Source organism: Phyllostomus hastatus, unplaced genomic scaffold, assembly GCF_019186645.2.
Source record: "Phyllostomus hastatus isolate PE091 unplaced genomic scaffold, TTU_PhHast_1.1 phas_scaffold_39, whole genome shotgun sequence".
NCBI lineage: Eukaryota > Metazoa > Chordata > Mammalia > Chiroptera > Phyllostomidae > Phyllostomus > Phyllostomus hastatus.
Genome location: NW_025334028.1, coordinates 3,134,876 through 3,160,853, shown reverse-complemented (window position 1 = coordinate 3,160,853; position 25,978 = coordinate 3,134,876). Strand labels below are relative to the sequence as shown.

General features: G+C 34.0%; 1 protein-coding gene across 4 annotated transcripts in view; it reads left to right on the top strand.

Moving 5' to 3' along the window:
* Positions 1-22,364, top strand: part of KIF5B (kinesin family member 5B) — a 38,839-nt gene extending 16,475 nt beyond the window's left edge. For 2 of the 4 annotated variants that reach the window (XM_045820075.1, XM_045820076.1), the window contains 16 exons: positions 423-571; positions 981-1,174; positions 2,016-2,084; positions 3,953-4,159; positions 4,665-4,808; positions 9,032-9,220; positions 10,071-10,188; positions 10,724-10,785; positions 10,880-10,989; positions 12,613-12,714; positions 13,250-13,310; positions 13,425-13,496; positions 13,667-13,771; positions 14,645-14,861; positions 15,420-15,546; positions 19,926-22,364. In XM_045820075.1, coding sequence (XP_045676031.1) covers positions 423-571; positions 981-1,174; positions 2,016-2,084; positions 3,953-4,159; positions 4,665-4,808; positions 9,032-9,220; positions 10,071-10,188; positions 10,724-10,785; positions 10,880-10,989; positions 12,613-12,714; positions 13,250-13,310; positions 13,425-13,496; positions 13,667-13,771; positions 14,645-14,861; positions 15,420-15,546; positions 19,926-19,932 — 1,933 coding nt within the window. In that variant the 3' untranslated portion in view covers positions 19,933-22,364. Of the gene's footprint in view, positions 1-422; positions 572-980; positions 1,175-2,015; positions 2,085-3,952; positions 4,160-4,664; positions 4,809-9,031; positions 9,221-10,070; positions 10,189-10,723; positions 10,786-10,879; positions 10,990-12,612; positions 12,715-13,249; positions 13,311-13,424; positions 13,497-13,666; positions 13,772-14,644; positions 14,862-15,419; positions 15,572-19,925 lie in introns of all 4 variants that reach the window. The other 2 variants (XM_045820078.1, XM_045820077.1) reach the window with 2 other exon arrangements.
* Positions 22,365-25,978: the final 3,614 nt, after the last annotated feature.

Here is a 25,978-nt window from a genome sequence, read left to right as displayed (position 1 = left end):
TAGTATAGGACAAGTCTAATACACATAATCCTATGTTTAACCTGTTGTCATAATTGACAGGGTTCAAATAATCTATATGAGATTGTTAGCCTGGGAAAATAATGATAGCTTTATTTTTGACTTAGAGTAATTTATTAATTCAACCTTGCAAAGGAATTGGAAAATAAAGGCCCTCATGTTTCATCTTCATCAGGTTGACAGGTTGTTTGTTTGTTTATTTTATGCTATTCACAGATGTTGGGGCTAACCCAAACCTAGTTGGAATGTGAAAAAGCACTATAATAATTAAAACTCTCAGTATTTAGTTAGAGTTAACTAGACAAGAATAGTTAAGTTAAATTACAGTTTTCTCCTAGAAAGATTATATATCAATTGAAAGTAATTTCAGTCACATTCTTTTTTCCCCCAATCACTTCTCTTAGGGCCAAAACAATTAAGAACACAGTTTGTGTCAATGTAGAATTAACTGCAGAACAGTGGAAAAAGAAGTATGAAAGAGAAAAAGAAAAAAATAAGACCCTACGGAACACTATTCAGTGGCTTGAGAATGAACTCAACCGATGGCGTAATGGTAATAACTTAAGAATTTGTCATTTTTAGCTGTTGAATACAGATTGAGAGCTATTTTATAAATTTGAGATTCATGTATGAATGTAAATAAAATAACATCCATTTTAAAGTCTTTTACATTAAATTCTGGTTTTACCAAAAATAATAAATGAGGCACAAAAGCCAACTTGGAAGCTATAAAAGTCACAAGATGACAAGGTGCTTAGATTAGGGTAGAAATAAAGATTTGATGACTGGATTTATGGAGTCAGTCATAGAAGATGGAGGAGAGTCAAAAAATAATTACAACTTTTCAGATCTCAGGGACTAAGCAGATAAGAAAAGTTGGTAGGAGCTGCTGAAATTGAATAAAATTGAGATTAGTTTTAGACAGGTGAATTTGTATTGACCATTCTGCTGTCACATTTTAGGAGAGACAGTGCCTGTTGATGAACAGTTTGATAAAGAGAAAGCCAACTTGGAAGCTTTTGCCGTGGATAAAGATACCGCTATTATTAATGATAAACCAGCAGCCACAATTGGAGTTACTGGAAAATTGACTGATGCTGAAAGAAGAAAGTGTGAAGAAGAAATTGCTAAATTGTACAAACAACTTGATGACAAGGTGGATATTGTTCATGTTCTGTTTTGTTTTAGAATATTATTAATATAGATATTTTTATTTTCAAATGTTATTGGTCCTCATGACCTATATACATCTTTCTTGATTTTTGTTAGCCTTTTGAAAAATTGTGTTTACAAGAAATAGAAAATCACAGTTTCTGTATCTGTGAGGAAACTGTATGAGGCATGTCTTTCCCCGCCCCCCCCCCGCCCCCCATTTTTAAACTGAAAAATAACTTTCTTAAATAATTTGGCATTGGGTCAATGGAGAGAGTTCTTGAAATGGCCTCTTAGAATCAGGAATCTGAAGACTAATAAAAGATGATTAGATAGTGGAACAGAATAGAGTGAAAATATCTTCCTGCATTGATTATATCAGTCAGTAGTGTGAAAAATAACAAATTATGAACCCACATAGAAAGGAAGGGAAAAATAAAAGCAGTAAAGAGATTAGAAGAAAATTGTTCTAGTTTTGTTTTTAGGTGGTATTTTTATGTATTTTAAGCAGGGGTGACAAGTTTGATGTGGTTGCATGGCTATTTTCAATAATAGCTTTGAATGTTAATTATTTTTTGTATTTAAAATACTTAATGAGTAGCTTTTTTTCTTATTGCATGACAATAATGGTTGTAAGCCTTTTTTCTTACTGTATGATAAGTGTTATAATTAGTGATCATTGAAAGAGATTACATTTGTTTCAACATTTATAAGAGATTGGAATAAATTATGTTGAATTTGGAGAAATAATTTTGAAGTATTTTGGGGAGGATAGTTATCTTACATACTGTGTTAGGAAACAGTTACAACCAGGTTGTGAGCTACTTGTTATATTAAAATTCTAGGATGAAGAAATTAATCAACAGAGCCAGTTGGTAGAGAAATTGAAGACACAAATGTTAGATCAAGAAGAGGTAAGTTGAATACCATTCAATTATCCCCAGCAATGCTTTATAGTTTGTCATTGAAATTGATGACAAGAATGTTGTATCAGGAAGAGGTAGTTGTGTATTTTTCATATTATTTCCAGAAAAATAAAAGTCGAAGGAATCTACAGAGCTCAGAATATACTAGAGTACATTCAAAAAATTTTTAATATGTGCATGCTTCATTATAGATACATTATGAGATTGATACATCGTATGGGTTGAAGCACAGATTGACTTCCTATAAGATTTAAGGTTCAATTCCCAGTCAGGGCACATGCCTGCGTTGTGGGCCAGGTCCCCAGTAGGGGGCTCATGAGAGGCAACCACACATTAGTGTTTCTTTCCCTCTCTTTCTCCCTTCCGCTCTAAAAATAAATTTAAAATCTTGTTTAAAAAGTTGAAGTAATTAGTAACTAAAGAGATCTGAGTATTTATTAAAAAAAAAAGATTTAAGGTTGAGTTCTATCTAACTAGAAGGGAGAGAATAAATTTTAAAAAATAACTACTATTTAACATATAGTTACTGGATTTTTTAAAAGCCCTGTTTTGTTTGAATTTCAGTGCTATTTTGTCTGCCCAAAACATTTCTTACTGATCCTTGGGAAAGACATATTACAGTGGCCGGAATAACCTTAGTCTCCCCCTCCCTTAATGAAAAGTACAGTGTTTATACAAGGAAAGGAGGGAAGGAATATAAAAAAATACAGTGTTTTATTTTCACTCATTCACTTCAACACAGAGATATAGGTTCAGGCCTAAAGGTATTGTTAAAGGAAAGAAAAGACTGGTTTCTGAGTCCCTGACTTTGTCTTTAATAATGTGTAAGTTAGGAGAAAGAGAATGTCAATGAATAAAATCAATTTATATTCCTTCTTCACATTCCTACTCTCATCTAACCTGTTGTTCATTTCTGCCATCTTTACTTCAAAGTTTCTTCTCCACAGTTTTTCATCTAGCTCAGACCTTCATTTTATCTCACCTGCAAAGCAGGGAGATAATTTTGAAATGGTCCTTCATTTAAGGTTTGTTTTGTGGAAGGGTGGCAAAGACTGTACAGTTTCAATAAGAAAAGATGCCGACCATTATCAGATCATCTTTATTTCAGCTATAGCATTCTTTCTCAACGGGCACTAGTAATATTTGTGTAATTCTTCATTATATTGTTTTGTCTTGTGCATCATAGTATATTTAGCATCCCTGGACCCTGCTTCTAAGTGCCATTAGCATTCTGCCCCATTATTAATATTCCCACACAGTATCCTAATTACTAGTCTCCTTACATCTTTCCAGTTCAGATTTTATATGCTGATACTAAGGTTTCCTGAGGCGTAGCTCAGAAGTCACCCCTTGTTGCCTCCCCAATCTAAACTTTAAAGAAAATTTTCTAAACATGCATTTGTTTTTTTTTCTCCGTGCACGGTGTTCATGAGCCTAGAATGCCTTTGTCTATTACATTAATTTGTACTTGACTAAAATCTGCTTATCCTAGGCACCTTCTCCATACCCTATGCTTTCCCTGCAGAAATATTCCCCCCACCCTCCTTTTAAAATACCAAGCACTTTGTTATGCTCTGTCCCTCCTTTATGGCTGTTACATTTCATCTTGTATTCTACTTGTGCTTTTGTCTTCTCAGATTCCTCTGTGACAAAGCCTTTATTTGATTTTTCTTCCTGTCTCCCGAAATGTCTAGCCGCAGTGCCTGCACGTAGTAGACATTCAGTAAATATGTTGAATGAATTAATGTTAGTGCACTGAATAGCATCCTCATTTCTTCCCCTTTTTGCTTAGCAAATAGACTTTTTTTTTTTTTAAATAACCTGTATATGTTTGGTGATTTTGCTCTTCCACATAGCTTCTGGCATCTACCAGAAGGGATCAGGATAATATGCAAGCTGAACTGAATCGCCTTCAAGCAGAAAATGATGCCTCTAAAGAAGAAGTAAAAGAAGTTTTACAAGCCTTAGAGGAACTTGCTGTCAATTATGATCAGAAGTCTCAGGAAGTTGAAGATAAAACTAAGGAATATGAATTACTTAGTGATGAGCTAAATCAAAAATCAGTAAGATATTTTTTCCTTCTTAATACTTTAGTACACGTTTTCTTAATGACAAGTTACCTAAGTAGATATATAGACAGTAAAGAAAATATACTGACCATCTAGAAAATTGTCAATTCCGTTCTAACATTCATCTGCTCAGACTTATGGCAGTAAATGAAAATTGAATCTAATTAACTTGGAAGTTTCCCATTTCAAGGCTGAAAACATTACCCAACATCAATAATTAGTGAAGTAATACTAATTATTGCTCTTCCTAGAGTGGTAATACTGATTACCACTCTTCATGGAACACAATATGGCAACTTTACATTGTCTGTTAGGTCAGAAATATTTTTCAAGTTTGAACTGGGAGCTATTCTGGAATAGAGGATAGTTCAAGAAAATGAAAGCAAAAAGTAATAATTTTAAAAGAGTATTAAGGGAAAACTTGAAATACCTGTCAATATTTGCATTAATATTTTCATTCAGTAGATTTAACTGTTCTGTTTATTTTTGAATCTACTAGGCAACTTTAGCAAGTATAGATGCAGAGCTTCAGAAACTTAAGGAAATGACTAACCACCAGAAAAAACGAGCAGCTGAGATGATGGCATCTTTACTGAAAGACCTTGCAGAAATAGGAATTGCTGTAGGAAATAATGACGTAAAGGTAAATGTAATAACCAATATTAAGAGTTATTTTCTGTATGCAGCTCATACGTTATGACTGATTATTTTTACAAAATTCTTTTCTTTGTAATAGTCATGTGTGGTAGATGGATAGTATTATCTCTATTTTAAATAGATGAGAAAACAGGAAGAGAATGGGGCATTCAAGTAGATGAATATTCGTAAGTAGCATTTTTTGTACTCCATGTTTAGTTCTTCTAATATTTTGCACTTAGAAGTTATGTTAATGATTACCATACATGACAGGATATAATTGGAACAACAGTGAAGATTAGCTGAGGGAGTAAAGTCATGAATGAATTGGCCTATAATTGCATTAACTGTTTAAAAAGAAAAAGACAAGCACTGCTAATTAATTTTTTCTTTAAATTTTATTATGAAAATTTTCAGAATAATACCATGAACCTCTATTATCAGTTATCAAAATTATCAGTTATCACTTATTTATGCCTTTTTCTTTTATTCTTTTAAAGATAATAATACTAATGGTTGTGTTATCACTAGACATGTTGTTAAAAAAATGGTGACCTACTCGATCATACAACTTAGACCAAAAAGATAAACTAAGACTCTTAACTGCAAAAACAGGTATATAACTTGAAAGATTTGTATGTCACAGTAGGTGTTCATTTGAACTTTTACTTTTTGATTAAAGCTTAATTATAGTTACAAACAGAAAAAATTTATACTTAGGTTTATGATGAGAGCATATAAGCCAAATTAAACAAGAACTGGAAATGAGATAAAGGTTTTCAGTATGGAACATAAATTCTTTCTGTTATTCATTATTAAAAGTCTGTTGATGAAGATAAGAATTGTAACTTTTCCTCGTGTGTCTCTTTTTTTTTTTTTTTTTTTAAGATTTTATTTATCCATTTCTAGACAGAGGAGAAGGGAGCAAGAAAAAGAGGGTGAGAAACCAGTGTGTGGTTGCCTCTTGTGCACCCCCTACTGGGGACTTGGCCTGCAACCTAGGCATGCTCCCTGACTGGGAATTGAACCTATACCCTGTGGTTCTTGGGCTGGCATTCAATCCACTGAGCCACACCAGCCAGGGCTCATGTGTCATTTCTTAATGTCAACTCACTTCATTGAAAGAAAGGAAAAGTGTTATTATTAAATACTGGGTGGCTTGACTTAATCTCTCTTCACATCAGTCTGAACATTCTGTTCAGTCCTTTTCATGGTAAAGTTATGGAAGATGTTAAACCTATATGGGAATCTTGGGAGGTAGAAAACTGTATTCATTTCATATCACTGAATACTAGAGAGATGTTACTCAAAACTTGCTTTGTAGACTTACAACTGCTATTTAGAAGTGGTAAAGACAGAAAGTAAAAAGTGGAAATGGCTTATGTTTAGTGACAGAGTGATTAGAATATAGGTTCCCTGACTCCTACACTTGCATTTTGAAAGCAGGCCAGCCTTAAAAATAGGTTCTTCAGAAATAAATCTATGGATTCTCAGTATTATTGTCATTTCCACATAATTCTTTTCCTTTTAACATCATCAGTTAAACCCTGCTGAACTCCACTTAACACTTATTTTGTGTTTTTACATTATGGTTCACTCTTTATGGGTACAATTCTGTGGATTTTGACAAATGCATAAATCAGATTCACCATTACAATATCAGAATAGTCTTACCACTTCAACATCCATCCTCTACCATCTCCTGTGCTTTATTCATCCCTCTCCCCTGAACCCTCAGCAACCGCTGATCTAAAAAGATCTCTACAGTGTTGCCTTTTCAAAAATTTCATACAGTTGGAATCACACAGTGTGTAGCCTTTTCAAACTGGCTTTTTTTACTTAGCAGTGTGCATTTAAGGTTCTTTCGTGTCTTTTTGTGACTTGATAGCTCATGTTTTAATCGTTTATGGTATGGACATACCACTTTGTTTATCCATTCACCTATTGAGGAACATCTTGGTTACTTTCAGTTTTGGGCACTTAAAATTTAAATAAAGCTGCTATAAACATTCATGTGCACCTTTTTCTGGGAACATAAGTTTTCAGTTCAATTGGGTAAAAATACTCAGGAGTATGATTATTAGATTGTATCTTAAGACTATTTTAGCTGTGTAAGAAACTCTCAAAGTGGCTGTACCAGTTTGCATTCTTACGAACAGTGCGTGAGAGTTCCTGTAACTTTACATTCTCCTCAGTATTACTATCGTTATTTTTCGGGTTTTGAGCCATTCTGATAGATGCGTAGTGTTACCTCATGGCTTTAATTTGCAATTAGGTTGTTTTATTACTGAATTTTAAGAGTTATGTTCTGGATAAGCTCTTCATCAGATAGGTGTTTTACATATACTTTCCCCAGTCTGTGTTTTATCTTTTCATTCTCTTAAACAGTGTCTTTTGCAAAGCAGAAATTCTAACAACGTCCAATTTACCAATTTCTTCTTTTGCGGATTATGTTTTTGATGTTGTGTTTAAAACCCCATCTCCAAACTCATGGTCACCTAGATTTTCTCCTGTGTTGTCTTCTAGAAGTATTTTAGTTTTGCATTTACATTTAGGTCTATATGATCTATTTGGAGCTAATTTTTCTGGAAAGTATAAAATCTGTTAGAGTTTATTGTTTTACATGGGGCCATCCACTCGTTCCAGCAAATTTGTTGAAAAGATGATTCTTTCTCCATTGAATTGCCTTCACTCCTTTGTCGGAGATCAGTTGACTGTATTTGCGTGTGTCTGTTCCTGAGTTCTGTTGTGTTCCAATGACCTATTTGTTCTTTGGCCAATATCAAATCATTTTGATTACTGTAGCTTTATGGTGAATCTTGTAGTTGGGTAGCGTTAGTCTTCGACTTTGCTCTTTAGTTTTGTGTTGACTGTTCAGGGCCTTTTGCTTTTCTGTATAAACTTTCGAATCAGTTTGTTGATAATCCACAAAATAACTTGCAGGGATTTTGACTAAGGTTACATTAAATACATAGATCAAGATGGGAAGAACTGTATTTTAACAGTATTGTCTTCCTATCCATGAATACAGAACACCTCCATCTATTTAGTTTTTGATTTCATCAGCTTTATCGTTTCCTCATAGATCTTACACAATGTTACATTTATACCTAAGTGTTTGTCTCTCTCTTTTTTTTCCCCGGTGCTAACATAAATGGCAGTTTCAAATAAACTGGTACATAGGAAAATGATTGGCTTTTGTATGTTAACCTTATATTCTGCAATATTACAATAATGACTTATTAGTTCCTGGAGTTTCTTTAATAATCATGTCATCTGTAAAGAAAAGACAGTTTTGTTTTCTGTCTCAAGCTCCACTTAATTTTGACATTGAATATTATACAGGAGTTTTATAAGGAAACGCATGGGAGTTGTGGAATGTACAGTGACCACAGTTCCTCCTTGGTGAGCTTAAAAGTCATCCTTTTTGTGCCGCCTAAACATCCTTATTTGTTAAGTTTTATTTTTTTAATCTTTACTTGAAGATATGTTCACTGATTTTTAGAGAGAGAAATATCAATCAGTTGCTTCCTGTATGCACTCTGACCAGGAATTGAACCCACAGCCTTTTGGTATACAAGATGATGCTCCAGCCAGTTGAGCTGCCCAGCCAGGACTTATTTAAGTTGTTTGTTTGTTTGTTTGTTTGTTTGTTTGTTTTAAGATTTTATATATTTATTTTGAGAGGGTGAGAGTGAAAGAAAGGAAGAGAAACATCAGTGTGTTGTTGCCTCTCACACGCGCCCCTGCACTGTGGACCTGGCCTGCAGCCAGGTGTGTGCCCTGACTAGGAATCGAACCAGTGACCCTTAGGTTCACAGGCCAGCACTCAATCCACTGAGCTACACCAGTAAGGGCTTATTTGTTAAGCTTTAAACTGGAGTTACACATAATTAATAGTAAATATACTGAAAAGGGCCTATGAAGAGGAAATTCAAATATTGAAAGAGACAGATTCATCAGGGTTTATTTGTTTTTTACTGGTGCATTCTTTTTTCCTTGTAGGCATGTATTAGCATTAAGTTAGGAAAAGAACAAAGACCAAAAATGAAAGTATTTTACTTACTCCTTATTAAGATAATACTTAATAAAAGGGAAACTCTAGACTTTCTATGAATATTGAGTAATATCAGAATATATTTAATTTTCTTCTAAGACTTTAGACTCTAATTGAGTAAACATACACTGGACATTTTTGTTTCTCTATTTTATTTCACTGTCTTCTCATAGCAGCCTGAGGGAACTGGCATGATAGATGAAGAATTCACTGTTGCAAGGCTCTACATCAGTAAAATGAAATCAGAAGTAAAAACAATGGTAAAACGCTGCAAACAGTTAGAAAGCACACAAACTGAGAGCAACAAAAAAATGGAAGAAAATGAAAAGGAGTTAGCAGCATGCCAACTTCGTATCTCTCAAGTATGTATTAACAAAACAAACTTTATTAATTTTTTGAGTGGCCACATAAGATTTATTTATTGTATGAGTTTCAAGAAAAATGAACTTCCATAGGATATTCTGAGTAACAAAATAGAAAGGTTAATTTGATCAGTTTTCGTAGTCTAGCTGCATTATAGTAAAATGAATGATTTAACTGGGTTACAGTACAATGAATTATTAACTTGGTTAAGTATACAGATTTACTAGAAAGATGTGACTGATGTGACTGTTGAAGAACCTAGAAGAATCCTAGGGTGGGTAAAACTGCATGGCCATTTTTCTGGTTTTGGCAACTGAATTGAGGGGGCCATTCACCAACATGGGAATTATAGACAGAGGGAAGGGGGTAATGTCATATGGAGAAAAAAAAGAACATCTCTCTCTCTCTCTCTCTCTCTCTCTCTCTTTTGCCTTCATTGCCTTTGTTTACAAGTGTTAATAAGCAACGACCATTTCATTGATTATATTCTTTTTCTTTTTTTGATTTTTTAAAAATTTATTTATTTTTAGAGAGGGAAGGGAGGGGAGGGAGAGAGAGAGACAGACATCTATGTGCAGTTGCTGGGGGTCATGGCCTGCAACCCAGGCATGTACCAACTGGGGGTCGAACCTGTGACACTTTGGTTCACAGCGAGCTCAATCCACTGAGCTACGCCAGCCAGGGTGATTATATTCTTTTTCATGTAAATTTGGCCCCTGAACATTCAGTATCCTGAAGAATATTGTATGTTTATATGCATTGCTAAAACATGCTCATTTTTAAATATTTGTAACAATAAAATGTGTGTGAGGTTTTTTCTACTTCATATCAGTACATTTTCCCCAAAAGCATGAAGCCAAAATTAAGTCATTGACTGAATACCTTCAAAATGTGGAACAAAAGAAAAGGCAGCTGGAAGAATCTGTCGATTCCCTCAGTGAAGAACTAGTCCAGCTTCGAGCACAAGGTATTAACTTCTAACTGTTTATGAGTTATGTCTACATTAATTTGTTCTTACTTTAGTGTAATTGTATTAAACTTATATTTGCACTGATAGAGAATAGAAGGAATCTGGATAATTTGGAATAGTAAACTAATATATTTTAATAAAGCTTTCAAACATCTTTAAAGTTATGTTTGAGTATGGAAGTCGCCAATTTGTGAATTTCCCATAAACTTAACCAAGTTATACATAATATATGAAGTTTATGCATACATACAATTTTGACACAGGAACTTAGAAAGCTGTCTTATTTCCCTACCATGCCTTAACCCATTTGTTCTGGGATTAGGTGAAGAAAATAAAGGAAACCATAATTTCAACAGAAGGCTATAAGTGTACTTAGTCAACATGTCGTTAACTTAAACTGCAAGATTTATTGTGTGGCATTTGGATTGTTTAAAATCAAGAACTGCTAAGAAATGCATCCCAAACAAAACCTGGGTTTATGAAGAACTTTATGTCTTATGTCCCCTCTTGTTTTCTCTCCCTATCCAAACAGAGAAAGTGCATGAGATGGAAAAGGAACACTTAAATAAGGTTCAGACTGCAAATGAAGTTAAGGCAAGTTTGATGTAATTGGATTGTAATGGCTTTAATTCATCATTATTAATCTTTATTAGTCTGACTTAATATCCTTTTCCCCCCAACATTTTAGCAAGCTGTTGAACAACAGATCCAAAGCCACAGAGAAACTCATCAAAAACAAATTAGTAGCTTGAGAGATGAAGTTGAGGCAAAAGAAAAACTTATTACTGATCTTCAAGAGTAAGTATACTGTTCTTTCCTCTAAATATTAAAAACTAACTCAGGAAGATTGACTATTTAGACAAAAGGAAATAATTGGTTATTGGTAAATTAATATAGTCTTACTAGATACACCTTCATATATTTTTTCATTGAAATTATTTTTAAATTTAAAAATAAATTTTTCATTTATAAGTATAACTTCTGAGTCCCTGGTGAAAATATTTTGCAGTCTTTTGATGTAACTATTCAGGAAAAGGGGAAAAAAACAACTTTAGCCATTATTGCAAATAGAAACCACAGTCTCCTACAAATCATTTTCTTCCTTTTTAAAAAAATTCTTAACTGAGACAAACTTTATGGGAAATTGGGGCTTTAAATTTTTTTAAATACAAGTTATCTTTGTAAACCAGCACTGATGGAAATAGATTTCTCTCTGAAGATAACTACAATACCAAATTTAAGATCACTAATCATATATAACTCATACATTTATACAACAACTCAATTTTCCTAGACTGAAAATGAGAACAAGTTCTACCTGAATCACTCTGAAAACAACATTCACTCCTGGAACTAGGATGTAATGTGGGCCATATAGCATGCACAGGGCAGGCTTTCCGTGAACTTCTTGGTAGTTACTGGGCAAAGCACAGTGATGGCAACACAGGAGAGCATTACCCATCAGTTAAATAAAATATCACTCCTAAAAAACTGTTTTGGTTTCAGTGAGACTCAGGGCATCTTGTAGAGGAAAATAAAGCTATGGATATAAGCAGGCCTGAGATAAAATCCTAATTGGACTATTTACCCACCAATTAACTGTGTGCAAGGCCTTTGAGACTCTTGGCCACATGTAAACTATGAATAAAAATACCTAACTTGTAGGGTTCATTTGAGAAGTGAATAAAAGAATGAGAAAGACAGCTCTGGCCGGTGTGCTCAGTGGATTTGAGCACGGGCCTGTGAACCAGAGAGTCCCAGTCAGGGCACATGCGTGCATGGCAGGCCTGGTCCCCAGTTGGGGTGTGTTCAAAAGGCAACCACACATTGATGCTTCTCTCCCTCTCTTTCTCCCTTCCTCTCTCTAAAAATAAGTAAAATCTTAAAAAACAAAACAAGAAAAACAGTTTGTAAAACACCCATAATGGGGGTTTAATAAGCAGTTACTTCAGAAATAAAAATGTTAGTATAAAAAAGTTATCTTTGTCATTTATCAAGAAGACATGTTCCCACTCTTATAACCATATGCATAAATAGCATTGAATTGATAGAAATTGGAGGTCTGCACCTAAATCATGATTTGAGTAGGCATCAGAGGCACATTAAGAAAAAAATTAAGACAAAGTTTGAGGTGTGGATCTTATTATTGAACATAATGTATTTAGGGACGAGGACTTGAGGAGATGAAAGATATAAAAGACTAAAATCAGGATTTCAAACCGAAATAGGAAAAATATTGTACAGTTGAACGTAGCCCAGTCCTCTTACGCCCCCTGCAGTTGGCTGGATCACAGGAGGCCCTGTTTTGAATGGTGAGGTGGTAGAATTTAAGAATTTAAAAAGTCTTAATGACAACAATCAGAAAATGGTGGTGATGATGTTGTGGGATTTGTTCGTTTGTTTGTTTGTTTCTTTTATCAGTCAAAACCAGAAAATGATGTTAGAGCAGGAACGTCTGAGAGTAGAACATGAGAAGTTGAAAGCTACCGATCAGGAAAAGAGCAGAAAACTACATGAACTTACGTGAGTAAATGTTTTAATTCAGGTTTAAAATTAAAAACTAAATTAGAGAATTATAGGCATTACTAGAAGATATATCCAGTGGATACATTGTTTAGGGTGAAGAGTGTTTTTCTTAAACCCTCTTCATTGGTGTGATATCTGCCATCATTTATATAGAATAATTTTAAGTAAAATATGTAGACTTTTAACTTTTGATAATTTATAATCTCTGTAAGAACCAGTTAATCAGATTTTGGATAAAAGCAATATGCTATATGTGACATATTCTAAAATATAAATAAGAACCACTCCTTATTTAGATACAGCAACATTTTATTGCTTCTAGTAATGGATATAGAGGGAATTGTAAGGCATTATAAAAATTTCTTTGAAAGACATAGTTTGAGTGCACTTTTAAAATAAGTATCTTTCATTTATTTGGATTTAGGAATTGATTCTTTTAGATAAATATTTGCTTTAATTTCTATGCTAAGTAAAACTAGAATTCTATGGACTCATAGTTGAAAATATATATGTCTCTTCTTCCTCTGTTTAGGGTTATGCAAGATAGACGAGAACAAGCAAGACAGGACTTGAAGGGTTTGGAAGAGACAGTGGTAAGAGAAACTTGAAAATAAATTAAGATGCAGAACGTTTAATGGGTTTTTTCCCCTTTGATCATACTAAATTTGAAGTCTGGATTCCAAAAATATTGCTATTCTTAATTCAAGGCAAAAGAACTTCAGACTTTACACAACCTGCGGAAGCTCTTTGTTCAGGACCTGGCCACCAGAGTTAAAAAGGTAATGAAACTGTACTGAGGTATGGGTATTTGTATAAATGCTGCCTACAGTGTGCAGTTATTTGCATGTATAAGTGAAATAATTTTATAGTCGTACCAGTTTTTGTGTAGTTTAAGGTATTTTTGATCTTTAAATTTGTTCACGGTATTCATTGACTTTTTTTTCTTTAGAGTGCAGAAATCGATTCTGATGACACTGGAGGCAGTGCTGCTCAGAAGCAAAAAATCTCCTTCCTTGAAAATAATCTTGAACAACTCACTAAAGTGCACAAACAGGTAATAAAGGATATATTTTGTGATACCCTTAACATTGTAAGAATTAAAAGAATGGGGAGTGGCAATTTTTTTAATTTATATACCCTGAGCTATTTCATTATTTTTCAAGTATTTATATAAAGAAACCACTAGCAATTTTTAACAACATTTTTATCAAAAGAGGCCAGTGGAAACCTTTCTGGGATTCTAGGTCTGTCAGCTTTCTTAATTGATTCATGGTGATTTAAAATTTTCTGGTAGATAAGTCTTTGCAATGGAAATACAATTTTTTTTTTGTTCTTTTACATTTAATGCCCTTAGCATGAAACATAATATCGTGAGGCAGTTAATATTTTTTAAAAAGTAGTGCTTACCATGTCTTTTAATTAATGGCTTGATAAATGATTTAATTACAAAAATATTTTTAAGGCACTAAATTGTATGTCTTTGTTACTGTAAACCTGATGTTTACACTAGATGTTTGCACTAGGGTAAGGTTAAAGAAATTTTAGCTCTTTTTGCTTTCAAAACTGTTATTAAGACATAATAAACATGTATTTGTGGGTCTGAAAGGATATTCATTTCCATCAGATTTGTATCTTACTGAGGGACTTAGTACTGTGTTTTAACTTAATGTCATTACCTAGAAGTGGGAAAGAACAGCCCTCTCCTCCCCCAAAAAATCTGAATGAAATTGTATCTTAGTGAGAAATATATGCATATGGATATATATGTATGTCTTGCTTGAGGTTGCCTAAATTAAATTAGCTAATTGGCAAACCTTAATATAAAATGTAGTTTTACTTATTTTCTAAAGAGAAATTATGAACTATGCATACTTTCTCAAGTCATCTTGTTAAAGCTAGAATCCTAATTTTCTTTATGTATTTTTAGTTGGTGCGTGATAATGCAGATCTTCGCTGTGAACTTCCTAAGTTGGAAAAGCGACTGAGAGCTACAGCTGAGAGAGTGAAAGCTCTGGAGTCAGCACTGAAAGAAGCCAAAGAAAATGCATCTCGTGATCGCAAACGCTATCAGCAAGAAGTAGATCGTATAAAGGAAGCAGTCAGGTCAAAGAATATGGCCAGAAGAGGGCATTCTGCACAAATTGGTTAGTAGACCACATGCAAACCTTGAAACTTCATTTGGTTAGAGTGTTTTTATTTACTTGAAAACATAATCTGATTCATTAATTATGTGTTATAATGGTGGTATTTGTCTATTTTTATTTTCTAACTTGCCAAAGAGTGGCATTGTTGGGAGAGCAGCACAAAGTTTGAGGAATAACCACATTAGCAAGACAAGAAGATGAGAAATAGACAAGCAAAAGTGATCAGGGATAGGAGATAAACTGTACCGAGCAGTGTTACTAAAACAAAAAGAATTTGCTGACAGTAAGTTATCAGCAATATTTCATGCTCCAGAATAATGATTGAAGTAAGAGTAAAGTGTCTAAGAGGCTAAGGAATAAAGTGGCTAAGAGGCTAGAGAAAAAAGTATGTAACAGAATAGAAAAGAGAGAGGAATCTAATGAACAACAAAAAGGCACAGAAAAAAGACACTTAATAATTTGAATAATTTGTTGTAAATAAAGGGAAAAGGCCTAAAAAGTTGTTAACAGTCATGTGTTCAGATTTATTCTAAAGCCAGTTTTTGGTTTTTGTATTAGCTAAACCTATTCGTCCTGGGCAACATCCAGCAGCTTCTCCAACTCATCCAAGTGCAATTCGTGGAGGAGGTGCATTTATTCAGAACAGCCAGCCAGTGGCAGTACGAGGTGGAGGAGGCAAACAAGTGTAAGCGTTAACGCATTAACTACAGGTTTGTAGTTTATATCTGGCTTTAGAATTACAGCTATAAATGGAAATGTTCAACCATTGGTCGTTAAAACACTTTTTTGGATTCTTACGTTTGTGTCTTGATATTTTTAATGTATGTAACTTTAAAAGTAACTTGACACATTTCTTCTAGTCTTTTCATAATTCACATAGATTTTTATTTATTTATTTTTAGAGAGAGGGGAAGAGAGGGTGAAAGAGAAGGACAGGATCATTGATGTGTGAGAGAAACATTGATCACCTACCTGGCCCAAAATCCAGGCATGTGCCCTGACCAGGAATCAGACCTGGGACCTTTAGGTTCACAGGCCAGTGCTCAGTCTGCTGAGCCGTACCAGCTACAGCTAATATTGGGTCATTTAAAAAAAGATACTTCTATTTTGTCTAGTAGATACACCGTAGTTTATAACTATATTCCCTTTTACTGGACATGTAAATAAGTATGTTAATTTTTTCCATACTTGAAATTTTCCAAAATTGAAATTTCTTATATGAAATTTGAAGTATGAAAAATCTTTTTACACCCTTTTAGATTATTTTTGAAGATTCCCAAAGTGGAATTATAAGAAAATGTGAACATTTTTTGAGGCTTTTGAAAGACTGCACCAAACTGCCTGTTAGCCAAGAATACTGTCCATTTTGTTGAATCTTTGCCAACACTGAGTATTAATAGTTTTTAAGCTTCTAATGTAATAGGCCAACATTAGCATTTCATTGCTTTATTGATGAAGTTGGATTTTTTTTTTTCATGTATTTATTGGCCCACTTTTTTTTTTTTATGAGTTATTTCTGTGTCCTTTTCAAATTACCTATTTGGAGTGAATTTTTTCTAACAGATGTATGAGTTCTTATAGTTATTTGTCTTTAATTAATATAAGTAATATCTGTTCCTTATAGAGCATTAAAAGCTATTACAAAGTGGAAGTAAATATCATCTAGAAAAACCACCCAATATTTTGTGTGTATAGAAGAGCTTTATTTAGTCCTGGCTGGTGTGTCTCAGTGGATTGAGTGCTGGCCTGTGAACCAAAAGGTTGCCAGTTCAATTCCCAGTCAAGGGACATGCCTGGGTTGTGGCCAGGTCCTCAGTGAGGGGACTCAAGGGGCAACCACACATTGATGTTTCTCTCTCCATCCTATCCCCTCTCTAAAAATAAATGAATAAAATCTTTTAAAAAAAGAAGAGGAGGAGCTTTATTTATATGTTTTAAATTAAAAGATTTAAACTATTGATAAATATCTAGTTACATACTACCCCTATTCTCTATAATGCTACTTTGTAGCCTGCCTCTTTATCTTAATAGTATATTCTGAACATTTTTTTCCTACAATCTGATTCATTAATTAAATAGCTGCCTAATATTTCATCATATAGCAGCAACTCAGATTTTAATTCTTTAGGAAGTCCCAAATGTGTAGGTGTTTTGGAAACTAAAAATGCTAGATTATTATGATGCTTAACTTATTTCTGGCAAACACTAAAATCGCTTGATTTTAATCTTTGTTTTTACTTTGACATTTTGCATAGTATTGCCTCCCAATTTGGGTGGAGAATTATATAATATTCTGGAGGATTCACATTATAATTTAATATTTATTGTCTATATAGCATAGGATTTCAAAGATAGTGATAAAGTAAAAAGAGCACAGACTTTGAGGTTCTGAGTTTGAATCCTGACTTTCATGAATTTCAGCAAGTTACCTTTTTAAGTAATTTTTTTTCTCATTTTGACTCCTTTTAAAATTCTTTAGCGTAAAAATAAATTATGGATTCACAACTTGTTGAATGTATCTCTAAAACATAACATTTTTCTTTATAGTCAGAATAACATCAACAAAATATTAGACAACTAACAACTGAAAACATTTTTAATATTATCTAATACCAATCTATATTCAGATTTCTGTGTTTTTAAAGTTCTTTAGCACTGGGTTGTGTAAAGCAGCAATTTTCAACTTTTTAAATCTCCTGGCACACATAAACTAATCACTAAAATTCTGCAGCACACAAAAAACTGCTTTTTACCAATCTCACCAAAAAAAAAAAAAAAATAGGTGTAATTTTGATTCCTTCACACCCGACAATTATTGTTGTGTTGGTTGTTGTCATTTTTTTTTGACAATCTAAGGGGAAAGAGGTCAGTGCCCCTGACTAAATAGTCCAGTAGTGCACATTTTAAAAATTCTTACGGCACACTTGTTAAAAATTGCTGGCCTAAACCAACATAAAATTTAGGGCTGCTGTTTATATTTGGTTTTATCCCTTAAGTCTCTGTCAATCTAGAATTACCCGCTTTTTATTAACATTGATTTACTGAAGAGACTAGGCTGTTTATTTTTGGCATATGCCACCTTCTGAATGTGTTCGATTATTTCTATATATAATTGCTTTGTTCCTCTATTCCCTGTATATTGAAAACATTTATTAGATTCAGCACATTTTTTAAAAAAAGATTTTATTTATTTATTTTGAAAGAGAGGGAAAGAAACATTAGTGTGCGGTTGCCTCTTACACGCCCCCCCACTGGGGACCTGGCCTGCAACCCAGGCATGTACCCTGACCAGGAATGGCGACTCCTCAGTTCACAGGCTGGCATTCAGTGCACTGAGCCACACTGGCCAGGGCTCAGCACAAACATTTTTAACAAGACTACATGGTAGGTAATATGTGCTTAATACTGTGTTACATTACTAGATACAACATTAGCCAGTTTTCCTGCCAGTTAGGCATGGTCTGTTTTCCCCCTTTGAAGTATAGTAAGTTCTCACTAAACATCATCAATGGGTTTTGTGACTTTAAGCAAAAAATGGTGAAATAGTTGGGTTTTAGCTTAAAAGTAGAATACTAAAAAAAAAAAAAGAATACAGCAGTTTAGCCCTTGAGGGAGATAGTTAACCTTGCTATAACCTAGGTTTTCAACACCTGAAGTAATTATAAAAGTATAAAATTTACAGGTTTGTCTCATTGCTGGTCCAGACATAGTAGTTACTATTTTTTTAACTCTTACATCCATCATTTGGTCTTAAACCATCATTGAGGAGCATATGATCTACTTAAGTGATAAATTATTGAAAAATGTACAGCTTTGTAGAGAAATTGTGAAATCCGTCTTTTAATTATCGAGAAAAACATTACAAAACACTGGGTTTATTCTTGGGAACAGTGGCAATATATTAATACTGATACCTTTAGTATTCAGCTGTACATGGCTGGTCTTCTACCTTACATAATACTGTATTTTGCCGTGTGAAATATATTCCAGTGTATAATGCATGCCCACGTTTTTGGCCCAAACTTACAGGGGGAAAATCCTTCATTTTAATTTTTTAATTCAGCTTTTTATTTATTTATATTTAGATACTTGGGGGGTTTTTTGTATTATAAAGGAATTTTAGCATTTATTTTTGAACATACTGTGGTACAAGAAATTTTATATAACATAATTACAAAACACAAGAACAGATAAAAAGTATTTCAGGTACTACCCATGTATAATGTGCATCCTGATTTTTTCCTCAAAAATCTGGGCAAAAAAAGTGCACATTGTACATGGCAACATACAGCACTTTGAAAGTTGAGTTTTTCTAAACATATAGGTAAGTAGTTAAATACAAGGAATCTTCCAGGTAGCAACTACTAAAATTGTTTATTTTCCTGTCAGTTCCTACCATATTTATATATCCCTATCCCTCCCCCTCATTTTCCTCCCCCTTTTTTTATAGCTACCATGTATATAACATTGCTGGTTAATGGTCCTTAGCTTTAAGAATGTTACTGACACCGTCTACTGCTTTTCATCTTCTTTTTTTAAAAAATATAATTTGTACATCAGCCTTGGCTAGTGTGGCTTAGCAGATTGAGTGCCAGCCTTGGAACCAAAGTGTCTCAGGTTCGATTCCCAGTTAGGGCACATGCCTGGGTTGCAGGTCAGGTCCCTAGTTGGGGGTGCTCGAGGGGCAACCACACACTGATGTTTCCCTCTCTCCCTCCCTTTCCCTCTCTAAAAATAAATAAAATCTTTTAAAAAATATGTAATTCATACATCAGCTTACTCATAGGCTATCTTGGGAAGAATAAAAACAAATGAAGGACTGACCTCTTTTTAAACATTGTACTACTCATAAATAGCTCTACTTAGGAGGTAAATTAAAGGAGAAAAAATAAAATCATTTAATAATGACATTTAATTAATTTTAGCAGAAGTGGTCAAAGCTTTTAGCCAAAATGTTTTTAAAATATTGGTGTGTTTTATTTACGTTATTCCTTTCATGATTATCTCAAACATAGGTTTTATGCAAATAAAAAATATTTTCTCTATGCATTCTCCCATTTTCAGATGCTGACAGTAATTGAAATATGAAGAGGATGTAGTATCAAGCAGAGTCATTCAGTGATTAACCTTTACTCCTGGGAATTGTAGAACTACAACTTTTTTAAAATCTATAAATTATATCTGGCCTGTTCAGCTGTTTCCTGCCCACTTTCTTGTAAATTCTGCTGCTTCCCAACACAACTAGAGTGCAATTTTGGCATCATAGGAGAGGAAAATGAGTTTACAACTGTGGTCCTATTTATTACACAGTTTGTCTTTTGTGTTTTAATTTAGTCTTCATTGTGCCAAGCTAACTGTACAATATAGGATTGTGTTTTTTGTACTTGTGTGTTTGTGTTTATTTTTTAATCTTAAATTACCTAGCTGCTACTGCTTTTTTTCCTTATTAATCTATCTTCCTTATTTTAGAGGAAATGAAACATTTAGGTTATATGTCTTAAATTTTACCACTTACACACTACATGCTCACAAAGTATATCAGGTCAGTACTGTACTTTAAAATCCCTTGAAATGATTTCAGAGTCAAAATTATTTATATCTTTATTATTTGCTTCTGAAAACTACTATTTGAGCACTGAAACCTTAAAACTGCTAAAGTAGGCACTTAAGATTGAGCACAGCTACTTAATTGTTATCTTATGAAATGCCTATTGCTCAGTTTTCTTGAATAGATGTATTTTACAGTATCAAAAACAAATCTCAGATTAAGAGTTGGAAAGGAATTGGGCTTCTCTTTTTCTCACTTCTATAATCAACATAGCTTGGTGAAATGAAAATACCCTGCTTCATTCTGGTGAGCCTGCTAATTATTATAAGAATTGAACACAATATTAACTTGTCTATTTAATATAGTTAAATGAATTAAAATATAGGATTAAACAATTTTATATTGTTAGTACTATATTGGTTGATCTAAATTTATAGCCTATGAAAACAAAAAAGTGGAAGAACTGGACAAATATATGGTGAATTTATATATATGTAGGTAAAATTTGGTATAAAATCCTTCAGGCATTTTTAACTTGCTACACTAAGTCGTACACTATAATTTATTGTTTTGCCTAGAAATAGTTAATTGTTTGGAAGTTACTAATAATCCTCAAATAAATTATTTTGTTGGTTATAACCTTTAATTTTATAGTTAGTACTAAGTGTACCTGTTTTTGCCTCTTTTTTCTTTAGGTGATTAAACTAAGTCAACAGTTTGTTTTACAAAGCTATAAAAGTAATAGGGGAAGTGATTTCCATATGCTTCATCAATGTGGTGGTGATTGCAACCATGTCAGAAGTTTGCAAAGAATGGGGATATAAGGGTATTCAGTTAGTAGAAAAACTTTAAAAGTTCTGTGTTAGGATCTGACTGGCAGAATTAACTTTTTGAAGAAGTTTTATACACAGATATTTGTAATAAATTTGGAGCCATCATCAGAAGACACAGATTATCATTGACTTATTTTTCTATTTCCTTAACTATTGTAATTTCCACTTTTATATAATTTTTGATTTAAAAGATAAACTTACTTATTTTTTTAACAGTCAGAAATCTTTGCTGTTGTAGACTACAACCTTTGAAATGATTGTGTTGCCTTTAGGATTGATCAAAATAAATACTCCAAAAATTTATATGAAACCTTGGTGCAGCAAGATTGAAGTAATGAAGTTAAATTAAATTTTTTAAAAAAGTACTACAGCTTATTATTTATGATGGTACTTTTCTAAAATGAGAAATGTTTGGCTGTATTCACATAGACATTTATATTTTGTTTTCAAATGAAAATTTGCTTCTTTGGCAATACCCATAAGTGAAGCAGAATTTTTTTTTCCCTCATGTCTCAATATGGTAGTTTCTTGTTAGATGTATCATGGGTATTGGTGCTGTGTAACAATGAATTGTAACTAACGTGGTTCGGGGTATATACAATGTTAGGTTTTTAAAAATATCTCAATTTTTTTTTATTTATAATTTTAAACTTTCATAAAATGTACAGAGAATTTCATAAATTTGTTTTCTGTGAACTGCTCTTTTGCTTGGTTATTAAACAGCATTAACTCTTACAAATGAAAATTTCTGATCATCTAGAACATTGACACATTTCAATTTGCAGTATCCTTTTTTTTGACTGAATATATTAATGTTTCTCTGAATGGTATTGATAAACAGTTCAGAAGATAAACTCAGTAAAATAAAAGTAATATTTATTCATGGTGATCAATTAAGTTATTTGCCTAACTTAAGAAAACTAGTGTGCATAACTCAGTTTGACATGAGGTGATAGTAGAATATGAGTCTACCTGTGGAATATGTTGATTTATTTTCAGTGCTTGGACATATATTCAGAGATCATTGGTTTGGGAAGACAACGTGTAATTTTAATTTTTACTTTAACCTGCATGCTGTAAATGTGTTTTATGTTAAAATAAAGAGGCAAATTTTTTTTGAAATGTAATGACTTTTAACAAACTTACTTGATAAAGTATTGGGTTGATTTTTATATTCAGTGGCCTTTTGTTCTGACCAAATAGTGACTATAGGTCATATTCATGTATATTTTGTTTCCTAAAGTATTGCATATTCTTTGGACATTTGGTATTAAATATGTAGGCTGAAGGATTGAGAGCTAGAAATGAATTATTGGTCTTACTACATTATTTCACTTTAGTGTAATTTACCTGTTCTTTTTTTATCTAAGCCTGATATATTAACATAAGTGTGGAAGTTTGTTTTTCAGTACTTTTTCAATGGCCATTCAGGTCTAGCTGGAGAAAACTTAAAGAATAACTTTCTAAATCTAGTGATGATTGGGGTTTTTTCTTATTTTTTATCTTTTAAAATTATTATGGAAATTTTTATTCAGACATGAACGCAGACAATAAATAACGTACTTGTCTGCTTGATTTCAACAATTATGCAACAATTTCAAGTATGTGTCACTCAATTTCAACAATTACCAGGTCATGACTAATCTTGTTCCCATATAACCCATTCTTGTGCACATGCCTACATATTATTTTGAAGTGATTTCAGATACCATATGCTTTTATTCATAATTTCCTAAACAAAATTTCAATTTTTGTAAACAGTTTGTTTGAATCATGATCCAATTAAAATCTATATATTACAATAGAGTTCCCTCTGTCTATTTTTCACTTTTTTCCCTGCAATTAATCTATGAAGAGAGAGAATAAGGTTAGTTGTCCTACAGTTTCCCAGATTTTCCTGATTGCATTCCTTTGATATCATTCAACATACTTTGCCCTTACGGTGTTTCCAGTGACTTTTTGTTTCTGGATTCACAGATTTAATCAGATTCATATTTTTGTTTGATTTCATTGGAGGGTGGTACCTTACAGGTAGGTGGTGGTGTTCTTCCAGTGGGTGGCATATAATGTCTAGTTGTCTCATTGGATTTAGCCACCATTGTTCTAGAAAGCCTAATTCATCAGTTTATTAAAAGTTAAAGAATGGCAGTATTCCAACTTGTATCATTCTTTCATTGTTAGCTGCAGTAGAGAAACTTGTTCTCATCCACTATTTGGCTACTTAGTAGTATAGCTTATAGATGAAAAATAAGATAAATGCTTGATTTTTTTCCATTTGTGAGTTTCAAAATGAGTGGCTTCTCTATCTTCCAATGATGACCAGTTAGCTGTGCATTTTGTCCCTTGTTTGGTTTTTGTTAATTTGGTTTTAGGTGTGCTCTATGATTCCCCCAAGTAATTTTTTTTTCTTTTCTGGAGTTTAACTAGAGTCTCCAGGTTTATACCTGACACTCTACATTACCAGAGCCTCTGTTGTACCATCTACTTGCGGCTCATCCAGCTGTACATTAAATGGTGTCAGTGTGACGTTCTGTGGGATGACTAGATGTTTACACTACTGTGCATATGTGTTGACTGCTGTCTGTGACTTTGACCTGCATTTGGCTCTCTTGTGGTAAGTGTGCTTGATAAGCACATTTACTCTTAGCTGGCAGAGTGAGAAGGGGGCCACATAGCAGCTGCAGAGGCTTCTCCATGGCCTCTTGACAGCCTGTGTCCCACAGGCTAAAGATGCATGTGAGAAGTCATGGCAGTTACTAAGTATGTCAGTCTAGTTATACATAAGGAAACAAATAACCGCCAGGTGAGTCCACAGAGTATACATTTCCCATGTGAGTATATGCATGTATAACTTGGTCAGCACTCGGTTTATTACTATACCCTCCCCCCACATCCTGCCACTGTGGTGATGCTTCAGATCTCTGGGTATCAATGTCAACTTAGACCCCCTATCCAATGGCCCTCAAGTATCTGGGTATTCCCCTTAAATGTATGGTTACCTCAGTAAAAGGCCCTGATTACTTTGGGGGCAGAAGTGGTGGGGGGGATGTTATAGTCTGAACTTTCTGTGTTACAAAGAACTTCCTCCTGGGCATCCAGCCCCTTCACTGTTCTGGGCCAGAAAACTGGTTTGGCTTAGTGGGCAAGAAGTCATGACTTTAAATTAGGGTAGCTGGCCCCGACCAGTGTGGCTCAGTTGGGCATAGTCCTGCAAAGTGAGAGGTGGCCAGTTCATGGTAAGGGCACATGCCTGGGTTGTAGGGTGCATAAAGAGGCAACTCCAATGTTTCTCACATTGCTGTTTCTTCCTTCCCCTCTCTAAAAATAAACACTTTTTTAAAAATTAGGGCAACTGATGATCTTTGTCTTCCATCATTGACGTGATAAATGCTCAATAATACCATTGTTGGCCGCCTATGTTTCCCTGAAACACTGTTCTATTAGCCATTATGATAAAAGTGAGGGGGTAGAATTTTACCTGCATTGCCATCAGCAAATCTATAAACAGCCTTACCAATTGTCAGCCTTGCCTTTACAGAAGAGAGCCAGCACTGAACTTTGTATCTAACCAAGTGATCAAGGTTAACATCACCAATGATAACATGGATATCTTGTTCCTCAAATATGTGATGAAGACATTGCATCCCTGTATTCTTCCCCAAAACCCATAATCCTAGACTAACCATGAGGAACACCGGCAAACCAAATAGAGGGATATTATACAAGTGCCTGACCAGTACTCTCCCAAAGTGTCAGGTTGTGAAAAACAAGCAAATACAGTCACAAGCCAGAGGAGATAAAACAAATGCAATGTGGAATCCTGCAACACTAAGACATCAGTGGGAAAGGAGTAAAGTCTGTTAAATAGTAATATACCAGTGAATTTCTTAGTTTTGACAAAGGGTCAGTGGTGGTATAAGATGTTAACCTTAAGAGAAACTGGATAAAAAGCATTAAGGGGTATTCTCTGAATTACCTTTACAATTTAATAAAGGGTTTACTTAATAATTTATAAAGCATAAAAGTCAATAATAACATCTTGGAAAAAGAAGAGCAAAACTTAGCAGACCCCAGAAGTCTGATTCCTAAGTCAGCAGCAGGGAGTGCCAAGAAGCAACCCAAAATGCCTCCATAGAATCCCCTAATATCCATGAATGTGACATCAGATACCTCTCAAAGTTGGAGTGAAGGGCTGAAAAGAGGATTACTTGACAGTCTACTTAGGATGCTCAGTTTAACCCCCAGATAACCTCTTTAAGACTGTACAGCCCAGCAGTTGCTTCTCAAACATCTCAGCATAAATCTGTGAGTCTTTTCCCTAGAATGGGTAAGATAGAGGGTCCACAGGCTGGGAAACACCAGAACAGTGAGGGTTGGACAATATTGAAAACCGTGAGTCTGCCAGTTAACAGTTCATCGCCTCACCTCCAAATCCACCTTTCATTGCTGTAATAGATTGAGTTGTGTCCCTCCAAACTTCATATGTTAAAGTCCTATCCCTATGGACCTTACATGGAGATAGGGTCTTTTCGGAGATAATCAAGTTGAAGGTCATCAGGGTGGGCCTAAGCCAGTGTAACTGATACTCAAAAAAAGATCTGAGCACAGAGACACAGGAAGGATGTGAAGAGGCAGAGAGAGAAGGTCATCTACAAGCCATAAAGAGGCCCAATCCTCACAGCCCTCAAAAGGAACCAACTCTGACAACACCCTGATTTTGGACTTCTAGCCTCCAG